The sequence below is a fragment of the Acomys russatus genome, chromosome 17, assembly GCF_903995435.1.
Source record: "Acomys russatus chromosome 17, mAcoRus1.1, whole genome shotgun sequence".
Lineage (NCBI taxonomy): Eukaryota > Metazoa > Chordata > Mammalia > Rodentia > Muridae > Acomys > Acomys russatus.
The window spans coordinates 17,687,413-17,705,141 of NC_067153.1; the positions used below are offsets into that span (position 1 = coordinate 17,687,413).

Here is a 17,729-nt window from a genome sequence, read left to right on the forward strand (position 1 = left end):
AGGAGGCGCGGGAGGAAGCTGGGTCGGAGCCCTCAAGTCCGCTCGGGGGCCGCTACCATCGCCGCCGCCGCCGTCGCCGTCGCCGCAGCCGCTGCCGCCGCCACCGCCGGCCAGCCCTGGCGCGACGCCGGCCGCGGACGTCAGCCACCCGCGACGCGCCGGAAGCGGGCTGGGTCACGTCACGTGACACGCGAGGGCCGGGCTCGCTTGGCGTAGCTGATTGGAGGAAGGTTCTAAGGGCGGGGCTTTGGCCAGGGCTGGGCTGCTGGCGAGTAAAGAGACCTAGGCTCTGAGGTGAAAAGAAGAAGATGAAGGCCTCTTGTGATTGTTGTGCAAACTTTTAAATGCACCACACACTTTCCTCGATGTCTGTTCCAGCACACGTTAAGGACAGACACATTGATCTCTGTTACAAAATCAGAAAAACATGTCTTGAATGGATACTTTATCGCTGACACTGAACTATAAATAAACCACATGACAATCACAACTGCACGCTTATACTACTCGCCAATTTCAGAAATCCTTACAAAACAGCAGACATTCTTAAGAAGTGGAGGACAGTTATAGAATAAGTTTACACAACTAATGGTATAGGGACTACCTTTACTGAACTGCCTCCTTTGCCCCAGAGTCTGTATTAAGCATGAGAATCCTGCCCCAGCTTTGAGAAGATCCAACAAGTCAAAGTACTACTGAAAGGAAATGTCTATTATTTTTCTCCTCACCCTGCCTTCCAAATTTTAAAGAGCATCTTTGCATACAGATGGCAATTACATTTACCTTGCTTCATCGTGTACAATGAAAATAGCAAAATAACTCTAAATTCCAATGATAATGAGATTTGGTAGTAAGCAAACATTCTCATATTCATCCTTTTATTAGTAAGGCATTCATTCATATGTACGTTTCTAATAGATACAGAGTACCACTGAGTTTGGTGATCCCACAAACAATGTAAATAAATCAGTAGTTAGATGGTGTTTAACGTCCCGTTCTTCTTTTCAATATATGAGAAATTTCCTCCATTGTTTTCATTAGTCCAGTGCACTACTAAATGAAACAGCATAGAGTAAAAATGAGAATGACCTTCCATCTATACTCTGGCAAGTTACCCTCAGCAACCTCAGTGAGCAACACACAAAATGGAGACGTGAAAGTCAAATAGAGGATTAGAAGAAGGATCCAGTGAGAGAGGAGACAAGGAGGGGTAATGGAGTGTGAGTTATGATATGTGTGTATAAAACTGTCAAGATAAAAAAAAAAAGTATGTTTTTTTATAAACGGGAATGAGGTCTTATGTACATTAGTGGCTTGAGTAATGCATGTTGAAAATGGAGTGTCATACTTAGTGGTCACTAAATTGCAATGGGGAATCTCTACTATTTAACAAAGAGGTACCAGGTCTACTTGAAATGCACAATGCAGCTCTTCAGCTTGAAGAATCACACCAAGCCATGCATGACTTTTGAATGTTTATTCAGACATTCGTATGAATGAAAAAGACTTGCTTTAAAATGTATGTGCCTAAAACTGGGTCTCATGTGTGAAACATTTAATTGGGGATAGAATATAGTTCAGAGGTACTATTGTCATTGTCAGAAGCAGGACAGCACACAGGAGCACACGTTGCTTGAGAATTCTACATCTGCGAAGGCAGGCAGCAGGAGGAGAAAGTGCCATTGGGCCTGGATTGGGGTTCTAAAATCTCAAAACCCACCCCCAGTGATGCACTTCCTCCAATGAGGCCACACCTTCCAACAGGGCCACTCCCTCTTTCCCTAGCCTATGAGGGTCATTTTCAACGCCACAGTCATATTGACATTTTGGAAGTGTTTTAGGAAATACTTTAGTTATGGAGAGATTGGTACATAATATACTCTAAAATGGGGTCATTAGACATTAAAGAACTAAAAAAAAAAAAATTCACCTATGTCTAGAAACATGGCTCAGTGACTAAAGGACTTTGCATATAAGTATAGGAACTAGGGCTTGGATATTCAGAACCCATGTAAATTCTGAGTGGCCATGTGGATGTGGTAGCACTCAGAAGGCAGAGAAAGGGGATCCCTGGAGTAAGCTAGATTAGCTGTGCTGTCAAACTCCTGGTCCAACTGAGGGGCCCTACCTCCCTGAATAAGTATCTCTCTCTCTCTCTCTCTCTCTCTCTCTCTCTCTCTCTCTCTCTCAGACACACACACACACACACACACACACACACACACACACACACACTACATACAGATGAGAGGAAGAAAGAGAACCTTCACACATGTTGTTCTCCCTCATTGAATTTAAGATCAGGACTTGATAGAAAATAGAGAAGACTCAAAAGGTGTCTCCCCAGCCATGTAACCAAGCCACATACTGCTATCTCCTCTCTCTTCTCTCCCACTCAGTACACCCTCTTCCAGATGGTGGATGTAAGCCATCAGTCATTCCAACTCCAAATATAGAAAGAAAGACCTTACAGCTGTGTTTGGGCAGAACCAAACAAGCAGTGGGGAAATTAGCTTGAAACAACAACTCGTTAGACAGAAATCATTGATCTAAATTCCTCCAACACTAGAAATATGAGTGTGGAACCATAATACTTGCTGTAATATTTAACAACTGAGTATGTAGCTTACAGTAAGGAAACAAGCCATCCTTGAAAACACAAGACAGGTATTTTTTTTTCTGCTTGTTTAATGTTTGTAATTAGCTTCAACAAAGACCAAATAATTAAAACAATTCAAGATTTTGTTGTTGTTGTTGTCGTCGTTAATAGACTAATTTAATGGAGAACTGTGCCTGCAAGAGTCAGTGCTGGCAAAACTCCCTGTTCTAAGGTACTTTAACTTGGCACTAACATAACTTACTTCAGTTCAATAAGGGCTCATTTGTCTTGTGTCTGTAGCTATATCCAGTTAACAAGTTGTTCAGAATGTATCAACTACAGACAGACGTCCAAGCTAGCAGCAAACTTAGAGACATCGTATTTCCAGATGTTACCATAGCTATCTGTTCACAAAGCTAATAATAATTCATTCTTCAGGTCTTACTGACTAAAATATAAGATTTTTTAAAAATGGCATGCCAGAGGACATCATAGTGTGTGTGTGTGCATGCGTGCGTGTGTGTGTGTGTTTGTGTGTGTGTATGTGAGCACTTGATCATGCATGTGCACATACGCCACAAGAGAGACAAAGTGTCTTAGTATGCCAATTGTTCTGAAGCCAGGAATGTCCAAAAAATTTATCATCCAACCCTGAACACTTTTGAGAGTGGAAGAAAGTGCCATTTATTAATGATAATTCTAGAGCAACAGATGGACCCCTGGGCAGTCTCAGTAAAGATTGGGCCATGTCATATACAACAAGGGAAAGTGCAAATAAGAATGTACAGGTTCTTTTTTGGAATAGCACTTGACTTGGGAATTCTTCTTGATGCCTCAAAACATGTTGCCCTTTGCCATTCCAAGAAAGAAGATCAGCTCTCTCCTTTTAGCTGCTATGGAAACAGATGGTACCTCCTCGGATTCTTCTTATTTGCTGGTGCCACTTTTACTCACCAGATCATCATCTCTCAGGTTCTATTCCCCCACTTGTCTGTATTACTCCCTCCTGAGTTGTTTGCTAAAATGCAAATTCTTAGGTTCTAATTCTTCTTTTGGTTTTGGGGGCAGCGCCTTAATAAGCCACACTAAATGGGCTTTATGTGCACAAAGGTATCAGACCTGAAGGATGTGAGGAATTGCTTGCTTGCTTATGATGAATGGAGACATTGGAAAGCTGGATCACGAGGACTTGCTGAGCAAGCATTCTGATCTGAGTTCAAATCTCAACCACCTGTATACAAAACAACAACAAAAGGCTTGTCTTGGCTATACAAGCCTGTGACTCCAGGGGTGTGTGGCAGAGACAGGAGAGTAGCTGGGGGCTGGCTGTCATCCTCACTCTAGATTCAGTGAGACTCTATAGCAATGAGATAAGGTGGAAACTTATAAACAGAACATCCAACATCTTCCTATGGCTTCCAAGGACACTACATACACACAGGTATGTGTCTACCACATATCACACACACATTCTCTCTCTCTCTCTCTCTCTCTCTCTCTCTCTCTCTCACACACACACACACACACACACACACACACACACAGAGAGAGAGAGAGAGAGAGAGAGAGAGAGAGAGAGAGAGAGAGAGAGAGAGATTAAATAAAAACAATCAAATCAAATTTGGAGTTAGTTTGATTTAAGGATCAAATTATAACACCTTTCATTCTGCTTCTTTAAGGCTGGTTGAGTCTTAGCATCTATATTTTGGTCATTAACCACTTCAGCCTTATCCTTCAAATATTCTGGTCACTAACTGCTTCAGACTTATCCTTCAAATATTCTAGAACACAAAAACAAGTCTTAGAAGTCACTCTTTCACTGACCTAAATTAAGTTTATCTCTGAATTAAGAGTGGAAGCCATGAGCCTGATCTGAAAGAGATTCAAATCTCGATCATGAAGGCAGAAATAGAAATTGTCCAAAACCCTGCGAGTTGAGAGATGGAAGTGCTGGGGAACTTTAAAGCAAAATTAGGATGCTTCCTCTAAACGGCAAAATGAAAATTGGCAACAAAAATAACTAATATTCAGCTCAAATGGCTTGACTGATCTTAACTCCAAATTACAGGTTACAGCCACCCTCCACAGCTGAGCATATGCTTTCTGATCTGCAAAATTAGAAAAGCAAGCCCAAGGAAGGACAAATCCAGAGAGAGACCAGTGTGAGCTGGTCTCAGAGGCCTTGAGTGTTTGCTTTCCCAGCCAGTCTCTGCAACTTAGAGATGCATTGTTAGGGATTGTTGCAACTTCAGGAAGGAGACTGACTAGCAGAACATGATATCCATGCAAATCAACAGCCACTAGCACTGATCCTTCCAAAAAATGAATTCTTTTATTTAAATTTATTGAAATTTTAACTTGGGATTTTAAAATCTACAAGACTATTGTTTACTTAAAAAGTAAACCTAAAAGTTCCCTAAAATGAGGCACAGATGATTGGTTTTAGCCATTCCATTCAGACCATTTTGAATATGGCAAAAGAATACAAAATTATCAGACTGAGGAAGTATCTCAGTGGTGGCTATTGAAGAACACTTGCCCAGCCTGGGTTCCATCCCTCATAACCTCAAAAAATAAAAACAGCAAATAATTTGGGACAGGGAAGTGGTAAGGCAGGCTCTCTTGGTAATAGCTGCTATCCTAGAAATAAGAAGGAGCTTAGGGCTGGTGACATCTTCAAATGCAGTAGATAGCCCGAATGTTTCCATTTCTTCCTTCATCATTCATTTACTAAATCACTTAGAAGTTCTGGTTCACTTAGGTACTGTTGCAATACTACCGTAAAGGAGGCAGATTAAAAACCCAAAGTGCATTTCTATTCTAGAAACTCAGAAGTGCAAGATGTAAATGCTGATCAATTTGTGTCTTGGAACTCTCTTTTTTTTTAGTTTTTATTTTTTTATTTAAATAATTTGTTCAGATTATATGCCGATTGTTATCCCTTCACTTGTATCTTCCTGTTCCCCCTCCCTCCCTCTTTCACCCTACTCCCCTCCCCTAGGCCTGTGACAGAAGGGGACATCCTCCCCTACCATATGATCACAGCCTATCAAGTCTCATCCTGGTAGCCTGCTTCCCCTTCTCTGACTGCCACCAGGCCTCCCCACCAAGGGGAAGTAGTCAAATAGGGGGCACTAGAATTCATTTCAGAGTCAGTCCCCGCTCTCCACACAACTGTGGAGAATGAGCTGCCCATTGGCTCTATCTGAATAGGAATTCTAGGTTTGCTGCATGCATTGTCCTTGGTTGGTACAGTAGTTTGTGTAGGCCCCTGTGGGTCCAGATCTGTTAGCCTCGATGGTCTTCTTGTGGGGTTCCTGGACCTTCTGGGTCCTTCTTTCTCCCCATTCTCTCATACCTCTCTCACCTGGAGTCCCAGTAGCAAGTCCCAGCATCTGTCCCCATCTCACACTGAGTGAAGACTCTCAGAGAACATCCATGTTGGACTAGTATCCAATTGTAGTGCGTATATACCATGGATCTCTTTCTGGGTCTGGGCTAACTCACTGAGGAACTCTCTTTGGTGTGTAGTTGGCCATCTTCTCATTGTTTCCTCACAGCATGTAAAGAGGTTACCTCTCATATCTCTTCTAAAGGAGCTAATCTCATTTGTGAAGGCCCCACTTTCATGACCCCCAAAATTACCAATGGCCCCACCTCCAGACACCATCACATTGAAGAGTAGCACATCAGTATAGAATTTAGGGAGTATATATTTAGCCCATAGCAGTCTGCAGGGTTTTGGGTTGTGTCTTTTTAATTACACGTCCCATACCTAATGCTAAGATGTGAGTGACATAAAGTAAGGAAATAGAAAGTAAAGTAAAAGGAGGTTCCCACACCAAATTGGCTTTCCCGATAGAAGACGGCTTCAGAAACAAACATCATATGAAGCTATACATAAAATAGCAGGAAGTAGAGGTGTCATGGGACTCCATGCATTCTTCCCAGGTAGGCCAGGAGAGACTGCATGGAGAAAAGGGACAAATTTTCTAACTTAGATTTAAAGGATAAGTAAGCATCACATAACAGCTCTATGAAAACTACAACTATTTTATACATTATTTTTAATTCACTTTATGTGCATGAGTGCTTTGCCTATATGTATTTCTGGCCACCATGTGAAAGTCTGGTACCCTCAAACATCAGAAGAGGTAGGATCCACTGGACTGGTTACTACACACAGTTGTGAACTTCTCTGTGGGTGCTGGGACTAAAACGCAGATTCTCTGAAAAAGCAACAAGCACTCTTAACTGCTGAACCATCTCTCTAGTAACACTGACTGTAATTATTAATACTTTATAGCTCTTTATAGGTTTGAGTCAGTGCCAACAAAATTTTGACTCTATTTCCATTTCTTTCATCTCTCTAGTAACACTGACTGTAATTATTAATACTTTATAGCTCTTTATAGGTTTGAGTCAGTGCCAACAAAATTTTGACTCTATTTCCATTTCTTTCACACAGGCATTCATTGAATATCTGAAATGTTCTAAGAACAGTGCGAGGCGTAAGTGTATGTTGAGATGAATTCACATGAGTTTGTGCCAGGACTTGGACCTAAGCCCCCTCATGTAAAGGCCAGAGCCAGAAATACTGCCCTCTACCTCCCTATCTTGAGACAGAGTGTCACGTTGGTTCATTGGTTTGGCTAGGTTAGCTCGCTGGTGAGCTTTAAGGATGCCCTTGTACCCATCTTCCAATTCTAGCACTCATGCCACCAGCCAAGGCTTTTGATGTAGGTCCTGGGCACTCAAACTCAGGTCCTTACACTTACAGAGCAAGTGCTGTAACTCATTAAGCCGTATTTCCAGCCTTCAGTTCCTGGCCTGAAGACACTTAATAGGGAAGTTAAGTGGACTTAACTTCATGAAAATGGGATTGCAAACCTACTTCAGTGAAGGGCCATTTGCGTTGAATATGAGTGTTAGTATGGAGGAACACACACGGTCATGTAATCCTAGCCACTTGTAATTTGCTTCACTGTTTGTTCTCTTGTCCAGTATAAGACAACAATATCTACAACCCAAGGTAACTGATGGACTTTGAGATAGAGGATGTTCCTCTCTGTGGTCAGGGGTAGGGAGAGTTGAGTCCAAAGCATCTTCAGCATCAGCATTGCTACCCTTCTGGCTTTCTGGCTTCCCCTTGTAAGATTCTGAGGCAACCTCTCCTGTGGTCAGCTGCAGGGACTTCCTCTCCTGTGACTTAGCAAAACAATCTATTGAAACAATTTTACCCAATAAGGGCAAATGTCCTCAGTTCTTTTTTTTTTTTTTTTTTTTTTCCTGTTGTTGTTTTAGGAGTAGCAATATCTTAAAGCTCATAATGTAAAACCTGTAAAATTAAAGGAAATAAGCCTGCTGGCTTGTTCTTTGCTAGTGCTTGATTCAGAAGTTATCTCAGTCAATGGTGTATCAGAAGCAGGCACTTGGGATAAAATCAGAAATTATGTTAGACTTGACATGTTGCCAGTAGTTTGTGGAATAGATACTTCTCTGGTTGACTTTTCTTGATGGAAAAACTACTTCATGGAGCTGTAGTGATAAATTAATTGGAGAGAGCAGGACTCATGTTTCATAAACTATGAGCAATGTCTGGATGCCTGACACTTTCCATTGGTCCTCTCCCCTTCCGCAGTGGCTCATTTATCTGGAGGTGGGCTTTGGGGTTTCAAAAGCCCAAGCCAGGGCCAATGTCATTCTCTCAGCCCAAGAACCAGGATGTAGCTCCAGCACCATGTGTGTGCCAAGCTCCCAATTAATTTCTTCTTTCATAAGAGTTACCTTGGTCATGGCTTCTCTTCATAGCAAAAGAACAGTGACTAAGACAGACAGTGTCCATGAATAAGTCCCGTAGCACTTGGTAGAAATCCTGGAAGCAGTGATCGAGTAAGCTCAATGTGCCAACAATTAAAGCAAAGATGGAAGCATGTCTAAAGTGAACTATAGGTAGTGACATAAACATAGGAAATGTGATGGAATAAAGCAGAAGAAATATGCCAAATGTGATTTTGATGTAGTACATAACCAAAACTATGACTGTGAGAAGTCAGGGACTTGGAGCATCTTTTCATTTTCCAATTCTGCAAGTAGCAAGTCTGTTGGGGAAATTTTGCAGCCCCATGAAAAGCTTGTTCTCTTAACTTTCAGGTGTAGGTAATGAGTGCAATGGAAAATGAAAGCTTTTAGTATCCAGAAGCAGAAGCCCAGACCAGTGACCCGAGTTATTGTTTGCAGAGCAGAACCAGCACTCTACTGAGTACTTTGCCCACCCACAGGTTACAGGATCCTGCAGCATCTGAACGTAGGACCTCGAGTTTCAGAGTTCTTCTGGTCTTTCCCAGGCCATCCCATACCTCTTCTTCCTAGAGTTTTGGTGGAAGTTACTCTGCCTGTTTCTTCTTGGACAGAGAAGATAAGATGGCCTCAAGGCCTCAGTATCAAGACAGAGCACAGTGAGGAAAGGGTACTGTGAGATCCTGGACTTGGGTTCTGCTGCCATGATTGATTTGGGTCTTGAGTGTCCCCTGAGGAGTAATGAATACACAATACACAATAAACTATCTCAGATCAAAATGAAGGACTATAATAAATTAAAATTTCAGTAATTCCTCCTCAACAGGTATCTGCTGTTTGTCTTGTCCTTTACTTTGACTTATGATGCTGTCACTGGTAAAAGGAACTTTTATACTGTGTAGACATTGAGCTTGGCCATTCAGCCTATTTCAACTCATGCGTGACACGAGTAGAAATTTAAAATGCCAGTTGTACAAAAGAGCTCTATAAGTCATTGTGTGTTTCTGTAAATTCTCTTGTTCTTTTTGTTCTGCATTAAAATGGAGGTGTCTGAGCTAGAGAGATGCGTCACCAGGTAAGAATTCTTGCTTCTCTTTCAGAGGACTGTGTTATGTTCCCAGAACCAGCTAATAACCATCTGTAATTCCAGTTCCAGGAGATCCAATGTCCTCTTTAGTACCACTTGGTCACTCAGTCTGTGCATTTGGTGCACTTTCATACATGCAGGTAAAACACTCATATGCATAAAATAAAAATAAAGAAATCTCTAAAAATAGACTTTTTCCTTTTTAAAAATTAATTTATTTTTATTCACTTTGCATCTGGGTCATAGCCCCATCCCTCCTCTTCTCCCTGTCTTACCCTCCCTCTCTCTCCTCCTCTCCCCTCCCTTATTCCTCAGAAAAGGGACAGCCCCCCCCCCCCCCCCCCCGCTCACCCACCCCACCTCATCAAGTCTCATCAGGACTGAGCATGTCCTTTTTCTCTGTGGCCTGACACAGCAGTCCCACCAGAAGGAAGTAAGTGACCAAGAAGCTGGCATCACGGTCCATGTCAGAGACAGCTCCTACTCCCCTTACTAGAAGACCTACATGAAGCCTGGGATGCTCATTGGCTACATCTGTGTTGGGGCCTAGGTCCAGTGCATGCATGGTCCTTGGTAGAGGCTTCAGTCTCAGCAAGCCCCTCTGGGCCCTGCTTAGTTAGTTCTGTTGGTGGAGATCCTGTCCCCTTCAGGTCCTTTTCTCCTCACACCACCCCACTCCCCCACTTTTCCATAAGATTCCGTACACATTACCCATAGTTTGACTGTGATTTTCAGCATATGTTTCCATGTGCTATTGAATGGAGCCTCTCAGAGGCCAACTCTGCTAGGCTCATTTCTGCAGTTGTAGCAGAATATCATTAATAGTGTCGGGGGTTGGATCCCTCAATTTCTGCTCTATCTGCCCTATCTTTATCTCTGCAAATCTATTAGACAAGGTAAATATTGGGGTCAAAGTTTTTGTGGGTGAGTTGATGCTCTCTTCTCCCTACTAGGAATTGTGTCTAGGTAGCGGGTATCCTCTTCAGTCACTATGGTTCCTGATACTGGGGGTCTCTGTCAGAGTCCCCCTCATATTTCCCGGGAGCCTACCTTGACTTAGGTCTCCAGCTTGTCACAGAGATAACCTTGTCCACAGTTTCTCTTTTCTCTTCAGTCTCTTTAATGTCTCCCACCACCTATCCCACTTTCCCCAGGCCAGATCTCTACCCTCATACCTTTCTGTGCTCCCTCTCCTACCTTGTTACCTCTCTTCAACCACTATTTCTGTCTTTTCTATTTCCCCTTCTGAGTGAGATTTAAGCATCTTCCCTTGGATCCTCCTTGTTACTTATGATCTGTGTATTGTAGTATGTTTATCCTGTACTATATGGCAAAACTCCACTCAGAAATGAGAAGATATTTTTAAGTAAAGAGGGATATCCATTATGAGGCTGTTTCTCTATTGCCTTGATACTAAAACAATGATGGCTGTAGCTGTCGGTATAATACTTGCCTAATATATGTAAATCCTTAAGCTCAATACCCAGTTCCATAAAAATTCAATGCAGTAATGGTCCAAAGCATGTTGGACTATATCCAATGTACAGCCAACCCAGTACAAGGCATGTCAATCCAGTTGAGGCAGAGAAGGAGAATAACTAAGAATGATGTGGGACATGCAATTATAAAGTAGGGATTAGACCTCACACAAATATACATGTTGGTTAGAGTCAAGTTTGGTGTTCTTATAAGTGGCGCAGAAAGGGACCTCAAGGGACAGTTTGGTCAGGTTCAGAAGGTGAGCATAGAGGGGAGCAGAGCAGTGAAAACTGGAACGCATATGAATCAACTAGAATCAGATCTGCTAGAGACGGCCAGCCACGTTGGCCTGATGCCAGCTGAGAGTTCCAACTCTTCCTACCTAACATCTTTGAAGAGAATCCGGTGGTCTTTCTTCACAGCCATGCTTACTTCTGAACTAGGCTTTGTGAGGCTGGCAAAGAGGACTCAGTGTGGACTGAAGCTTTGCACTTGGTCCACAGAGAAATCGAAATGCCCTGTGTGTTTATGCACAAATGAGGTACAAACCACGTCTGACCTACTGCGATTGTCTTAGTTGCTGTGACGAATATTCCGACAGAAAGCAACATAAGGGAGGAAAGAGTTTGCATGGGTTTCGATTCCAGGCTGCACTACACCATTTTGGGGGAAGTCAAGGCAGAAACTGAAGCAGCTAGTCACACCTCATCCACAGTTAAAAGCAAAGACAGAATATACACATCTTTGCTTGTTTGCTCTCAGGCAGTTCTTTCTACTCTTATAGAGTCGTTGAAATGGTGCAGCCCACAATGAGCTGGCTCTTCCTACATGAACCAACCATCATGACACATTCCCCCTTCCTAGATATGGCCACAGGCCAATCAGATCTAGGCAAGTCCTCAAGTAAGACTCCTGCCTCCATCGATTCTTGCCTGTGCCAAGCTGAGAGTCAAAACTAAGCAGCACATGGACCCTCACAGAACCAGCCAAGGCTCCTGCTCCATTTCCACATTTCACACCCTGCACAGGTTGCTGGGTAGAGAATGAAGTAGAGTTCTGGGGAAGGTTCAGCTTAGCTAATTGGGAAGCCATCACCTGGGAAAATAAAAGCATATCACTACAAACAGCTCAGATTCAGATATTTGTTTGTATTGTGGCCTAGTTGCTGTGACAAAACGGTGGCCCTGCAACCCTCTGCAGGCTATTAGCTTTCACAGGCTTTGTTTGGAAGGGCAATGTCAGGGCCTGATAAAGCTCTGTAGTGTGTGTGGCAAAAAGCCCAGACTGACTTAGATGGTGGTCATGCAATGCCTGTAGTTGTAAATTCCTAATGTGTACTAGACCTCATTCTAAACATAGAAACCATGATAGATAACAAGAAAAGCATGCGCTTTGAGCTCCCAACACTCATGGTAAAGCAGGAGATAGACCATCAAGAGACTCTTAGTTCATTAAGTGTAACTACACTGCACACTCCAAAGGAAGAGTGTGGAGAGCTGTGGACTTTATAAGTTGATCTAGGAGTGTCAGAGAGAATTGAAGAGAGAGTAATTTAGGAACAAGGGGGAGACATACAGGTAGCATATCAAAGGCTCTAAGGTGAGAGCAAAACTGAACAAGATGGAATGATGAAAGCCAGCATGGTTGAATTTTAGAAGAAAGAAGTATGCAGAATGAAGTTCAAACCAAAGCAATACTAGACCTCACAAGGCTTCATAGGTTGCAGGGATGATTTTGAACTCATGAAAGAATAGCAAAGACATCTCACTGATAGTGTTAATTTAAGGAATGACATAATCGGGTTTCTTTTTATAGTGAGATAATTCTGTATGTGGAATGCATAATGTATTGGATAGAGGCCAGGTAGACAGTTGGAATGCTAGCATAAAAAATTCAGGCCAAATGAGGTGATAGCTGGAGCCCTAATGGGAAACAATGGAGGTGGAGAAAATGTTGGCATCTGTGTGGGAAATAATACTGATATCTCCCAACATCAACAAAACCTCAGTACTGCACGTATCCCCAATAATTGATGACACCAACTTCTCCACCAGACTGACCAAGCAAATTCTCAAAAAAAGAAGTCAGTTCACACAGTCCAATAAGGAATACATCTTGTACATTTTCTTAGGTACACAGATATTTCCTTCTTCTTTAATCTCATTTAATTCTCCAAGCCAACTTTGGAAGTATAGATTATTACATTTAAATTTGAGAAAAAAATACAACTCAGAGAGGCTAAGTCACAAGTCTAAGGTCCCAAAGCTAGCATGGTAGGCCATTTTGATCTTAGCCTGTGAGACTGTGAAACCTTTCCATTTCCCAGTGTTATGTTAGTGATCCTGGACTAAGTAGTTCTTTTATTGCTTAAAAGGCATAGATGTGTCTAGAAGCACAAAGAGATTTGAACTATAACAAAATGTGTAAATGCAGAATGCTATTCACTGAGTATTTTAAAAATTTTGACTCACATATTAATACTGTGAAAATTCTTATAAAATCACACGATCATATTCTTTTATAGCGTCCTGAACTTAATAGCATTGCTATGTTATCTTCCACATATTTATGTTCATTTAGCCAAGACCATAATTATATACTACTCATTGCTGAATGTGATCAGACAAACAGGGAGAGTTGCTTGGTTAAAAGTTAGTCTCACGCTCGCACAGATTGAGGTGACACAGTAGCCCTGAGAAGCATCCCTCATCGATCACAGTGTACCCAGTTGACGTGACTGTGGGTTGCCTGTGCCTTCCTACGGGTCAAGGAGATCTGCTATCTTCACTATGGGAACACCACTGATGTGATCGGGACAGGAAGTATGACGTCATTCTGCTGCCCTGCCTCTCGGTAGGAAGGCTGATTTTGAAAGTAAACAAGGGCTCTGAGGCTGACTCTCCCAAGAATGACAAGCTAGTCTATTCTAGGAAACAGCTGAAAGACTCAGAGGCCCCTGAAGACTAAACTGTGCTGTGGATGCCTACACACACACACGACAGAGATGGGGGCAGCTTCCACCAGAAGGGAAAGCGAGATTCCACTTGTGAAGTGACTCCAGCACCTGTTGACACTCTGACGGGCTCCTCAGCTGAAGAACTGCTAGGTCCAGATTTCTGCGCTGCCAATCACAGGAAGCGTCACGTTTCAGTAATCATCCTGTCATTTATCAGTTGGAAGAAGAGCCTGGGGACTCCCTGTGGAGAAATATGTACGAGCAAGTTAAATTTCAGCACAGATGCATTGCTGTGACGAACTGGTAGACAGAGTCTGTTTCTTGAAAAGTTCTCGAGCTGTTAACGCAAGTTGTTTTCACAGTTACTAATTCTTGACTAACTGGCATTATACTCGCTGTACACAGCTACTCGCTTTTGTAAGATCAAACAGTAAGATCTTTCGTTCTGCTGCAGGATGTCTTGGCTTAAAAGTGAGCTGTCTGCTTGAGTAAAACTAGAGTGCAGTCATTTGGATTGTGACATATTCTTTTTGTGTTGGTTGAGGGTGAAGTGACAGAGGACATATTAGTATGTTTGCTTGTATGCAATATCATCTTCTTTTTCAAGCCAATGGTTTTCTTTTAAGAACATATATTTATTTAGAAATCTTCCAGAGAATGTTAGGAACTTATCTCTAAAGTGATCATATAAGCTAGAGTATATGATTCCTTAAAAGGTTCATATATATATCATTAAAATAATCTATTTTGAGTTTTAGACTTGGTAAGATTGATTTAATATATCATGCTACAGGGTGGTGATATAATACATACATACATTATATATTTATATACACACACATATATATGTATAATATATAATTTCAAAAGCTAGAACTATGTGATGAGAAGTAACTGATCAAAGCTTACACAAATCGCACACTTTGATGTATATTTATTTTGAAATTGAAAAGTAAATTATATGTTTCCAGGAATGGAGCTTTGTAATCTCGGTGGTGGTGTGCTCTTTGTAGCTCAGTGTAGCTTACACTGTTTAGGAATGCTTAAATTGATAGCCACCACAAGAAGCACCGACCTTTTCCACAGCCGCTTGTCAGTGGTTCATGTTGTTGAGCAAAAAAAGGAAGGCAACATTCTCCAAGCACTTTCTGCAACTGGATAAAGAAGTGACGTCTTATAAGCATATTTGTTTCAAGGACTCTAGAACCGGTCACCTTTTCAGATTTCTTAATTAAGTAAGTTGAATTATTTAATCTGGATGACAAATCAACCTTTGTAATATTGCTTTCCTCCCAAAAGCAGTGTCCTTATTTACAGAATAGTCACACTTATGCCATGAGACAATGAAAAAATAGAATTTGAAGTCTTTGGAGCAGGCAGCACCTCATTGAAGCCCCACAATCTGGTCTCCTGTCTCCAATCCTACATCTCTGTACTATTTCAGCAAACAAATCTGACTAGTGCAATTAGTAGACGCCATCTGTTTTGGCATCATTTGTCTATTTTTAATATATAGTCCATCTTTTTCTTTTCAACATCTTTTGCAGAAAAAAAAAAAAAACTGTGAAGTTTGAACGAGTGGCCTTCTCAAGATGTACCGAGTCTCTCAACTGATGTCGACACCAGTAGCAAGTAAATGTGAAACTGCTCTGTGCAATTATCTTTGAACGATTAGAGTCCTCTTAGCAATTTCCTTGCTTTGATTTTGCTGATACTCAGACCATTAGCCATCTGTCAGTAGCTTGTGTTTCTTAAATGCCAGTGTGCGTTTTGGCAATGATTTCGACTTCATTTCTTTCCTTGAGAGAAAAGTGGCATTTTTTTTCCTTTTAGGATTAAAAAAAATCACCATTTTTTAAGATGCCTATGCATAAATGTGAAAGGAAACTCTTTATTGGCTACTATTAAGATGCAAAACTGTCTACAAAAATGTGCTGAAAGATTGATAGCTACTTGCAGAAAACAAGGGCGTTGTTAAAACGGTAGTGGCTTTGAGTTTCTTCCTTCCTCTTATTTCTTTCCCTGAGCCCTGTTTCTAACCTTTTCTCACACACCCACAGTTTTGATTGTGTGTGTGTGTGTGTGTGTGTGTGTGTGTGTGTGTGTGTGTGTGTTTTCACTTATTAAAAAAAACAGCCTAAGCTGAATGCCTAAATTACCTTATTTGTTTTAAGTGGTAATTGTCAGTAAGGAACTCAAGTTTCACTGAGCTGGGCTGTTAGCAGTCTTGATACCATCATTGGCTTCTATAAAATTCTGTGATGCAGTGTAGACTATTAATCACCTGCAACCATCCTCCAAGTGAAGCCCATTGTCACGCCTATGGTTAACCCAGGGTGCATGGTTACGTCTTCTTTCATTAAGCCTTTACAGGCTTCATACTTTTCAGAATGATACCTTAAAGGAAATAAAATCAAGCCCGGGGCTTGAGAGATGGCCTTGTCAGGTAAAATGTTTGCCATGCAAGTATGAGGCCCTGAATTCAGATTCACACAGCCCACCTAAAAGGATGAGGGGGGCATGCACCTGTGATCCTGGTACTGGGGGGACATTCTAGTAGAATTGATAAGATCTAGGTCCAGTGCGAGACCTTGTCTCAAGGTGGAGAGCAAGTGAGAAGGACATGTGCACACACAAAATCAAAACTTAAATCACTGCCCAATGATGCTTCGGTGGAAGCGTCATACAAAGCCCTAACTAATAACAAAACTCTTGGTGGTGACTGGGTTCCTCACATTATGGAATAAGTTATACTAATCAACACATTGAGCTATTGAGTTTGAGGGGTTTTTGTTGTGTTTTTTATTGCTTCATACACGATGCTTTCTCTCTAATGTTCATAAGCTCAGTTTGGTGGTCATGACTTATCACCCTACACTAAAGAAAACTTTCAGGGACTGTGTAGTGTGGGGAAGTACAGAAGATGGAAGCTTCTAGATTACTTTATACTTCCCATAGGGGATTGGTGACAAGTTGGTGGATTCCCTGAAACCAGCTGTTCACACCATTCTACCACATTGCCCTCTTCCTGCTAAGGCTGGAACATCAGCCAGGCATACCTGCCCACATGTCATCCGTGTAGCCAGTCATGATCACACACAGTGGGATGTTGAAAATTCTCTCTCATTTCCTTATGCAGATTCCTCCAGGCCAGACAGAGGACTTTCTGGAGAGCTGTCCCCCACATGCATTTTTCCAAGGTATGCCAAGGGCCTTTTCTCTGTCAGATCAAACTCCCTCCCTGCCCATCTTATTTTGCTTTCCTTTAAAAGCGCTATCTTAGATATCATCCAGGTTTGGCGTGGCTGTATGTTTTCAGTGTTGTGCATTAACAACCGAAAGCTTGTCTGCTCTAAGAATGGATTGTTTGTTTGTTGGGTTTGGGGGGGGGTTGTTTTGTGTGTGTGTGTGTGTGTGTGTGTGTTAGTATGTAGATAGGTGTAGCCATTTCTTTATCGAATGGAAAACTACTTTGAATACTTATATATGGTTGGGTTTTGCTTTATTTTCTTAACTTGGTATCTTAGTTGCTTTCTGTCACTGTGACAAAACACCATTACCAAGACAACATATAGAAGAATGTGGTTCTCTTCTTCTGTGGGGGCCTGTTGGCCACCAGCCCACTGAGGAAAGGGGAGCAGAGGACGAGCCACAGGGCCTTGGAAGGCCATAAGCACAACAGAAATCGAACCACTGCAGGAGGAGACAGTTCAACTTCAATCAGGGAGAAGAAAGGCTATATAGCCCTTGGGGAAAAAGTGGAGGCTTCCAGGATAGGCATTCACAGTTTGTTGGAATCAGGCACTTTT

General features: G+C 41.9%; 1 protein-coding gene across 1 annotated transcript in view; it reads left to right on the forward strand.

Moving 5' to 3' along the window:
* Positions 1-15,203: 15,203 nt before the first annotated feature.
* Tmem71 (transmembrane protein 71) overlaps positions 15,204-17,729 on the forward strand; it is a 34,973-nt gene continuing 32,447 nt past the window's right edge. Inside the window, exons 1-2 of the mRNA XM_051160513.1 lie at positions 15,204-15,552; positions 17,060-17,120. Of these exons, the coding sequence (XP_051016470.1) occupies positions 15,513-15,552; positions 17,060-17,120 (101 nt within the window). The 5' untranslated portion in view covers positions 15,204-15,512. The remainder of the gene's footprint in view (positions 15,553-17,059; positions 17,121-17,729) is intronic.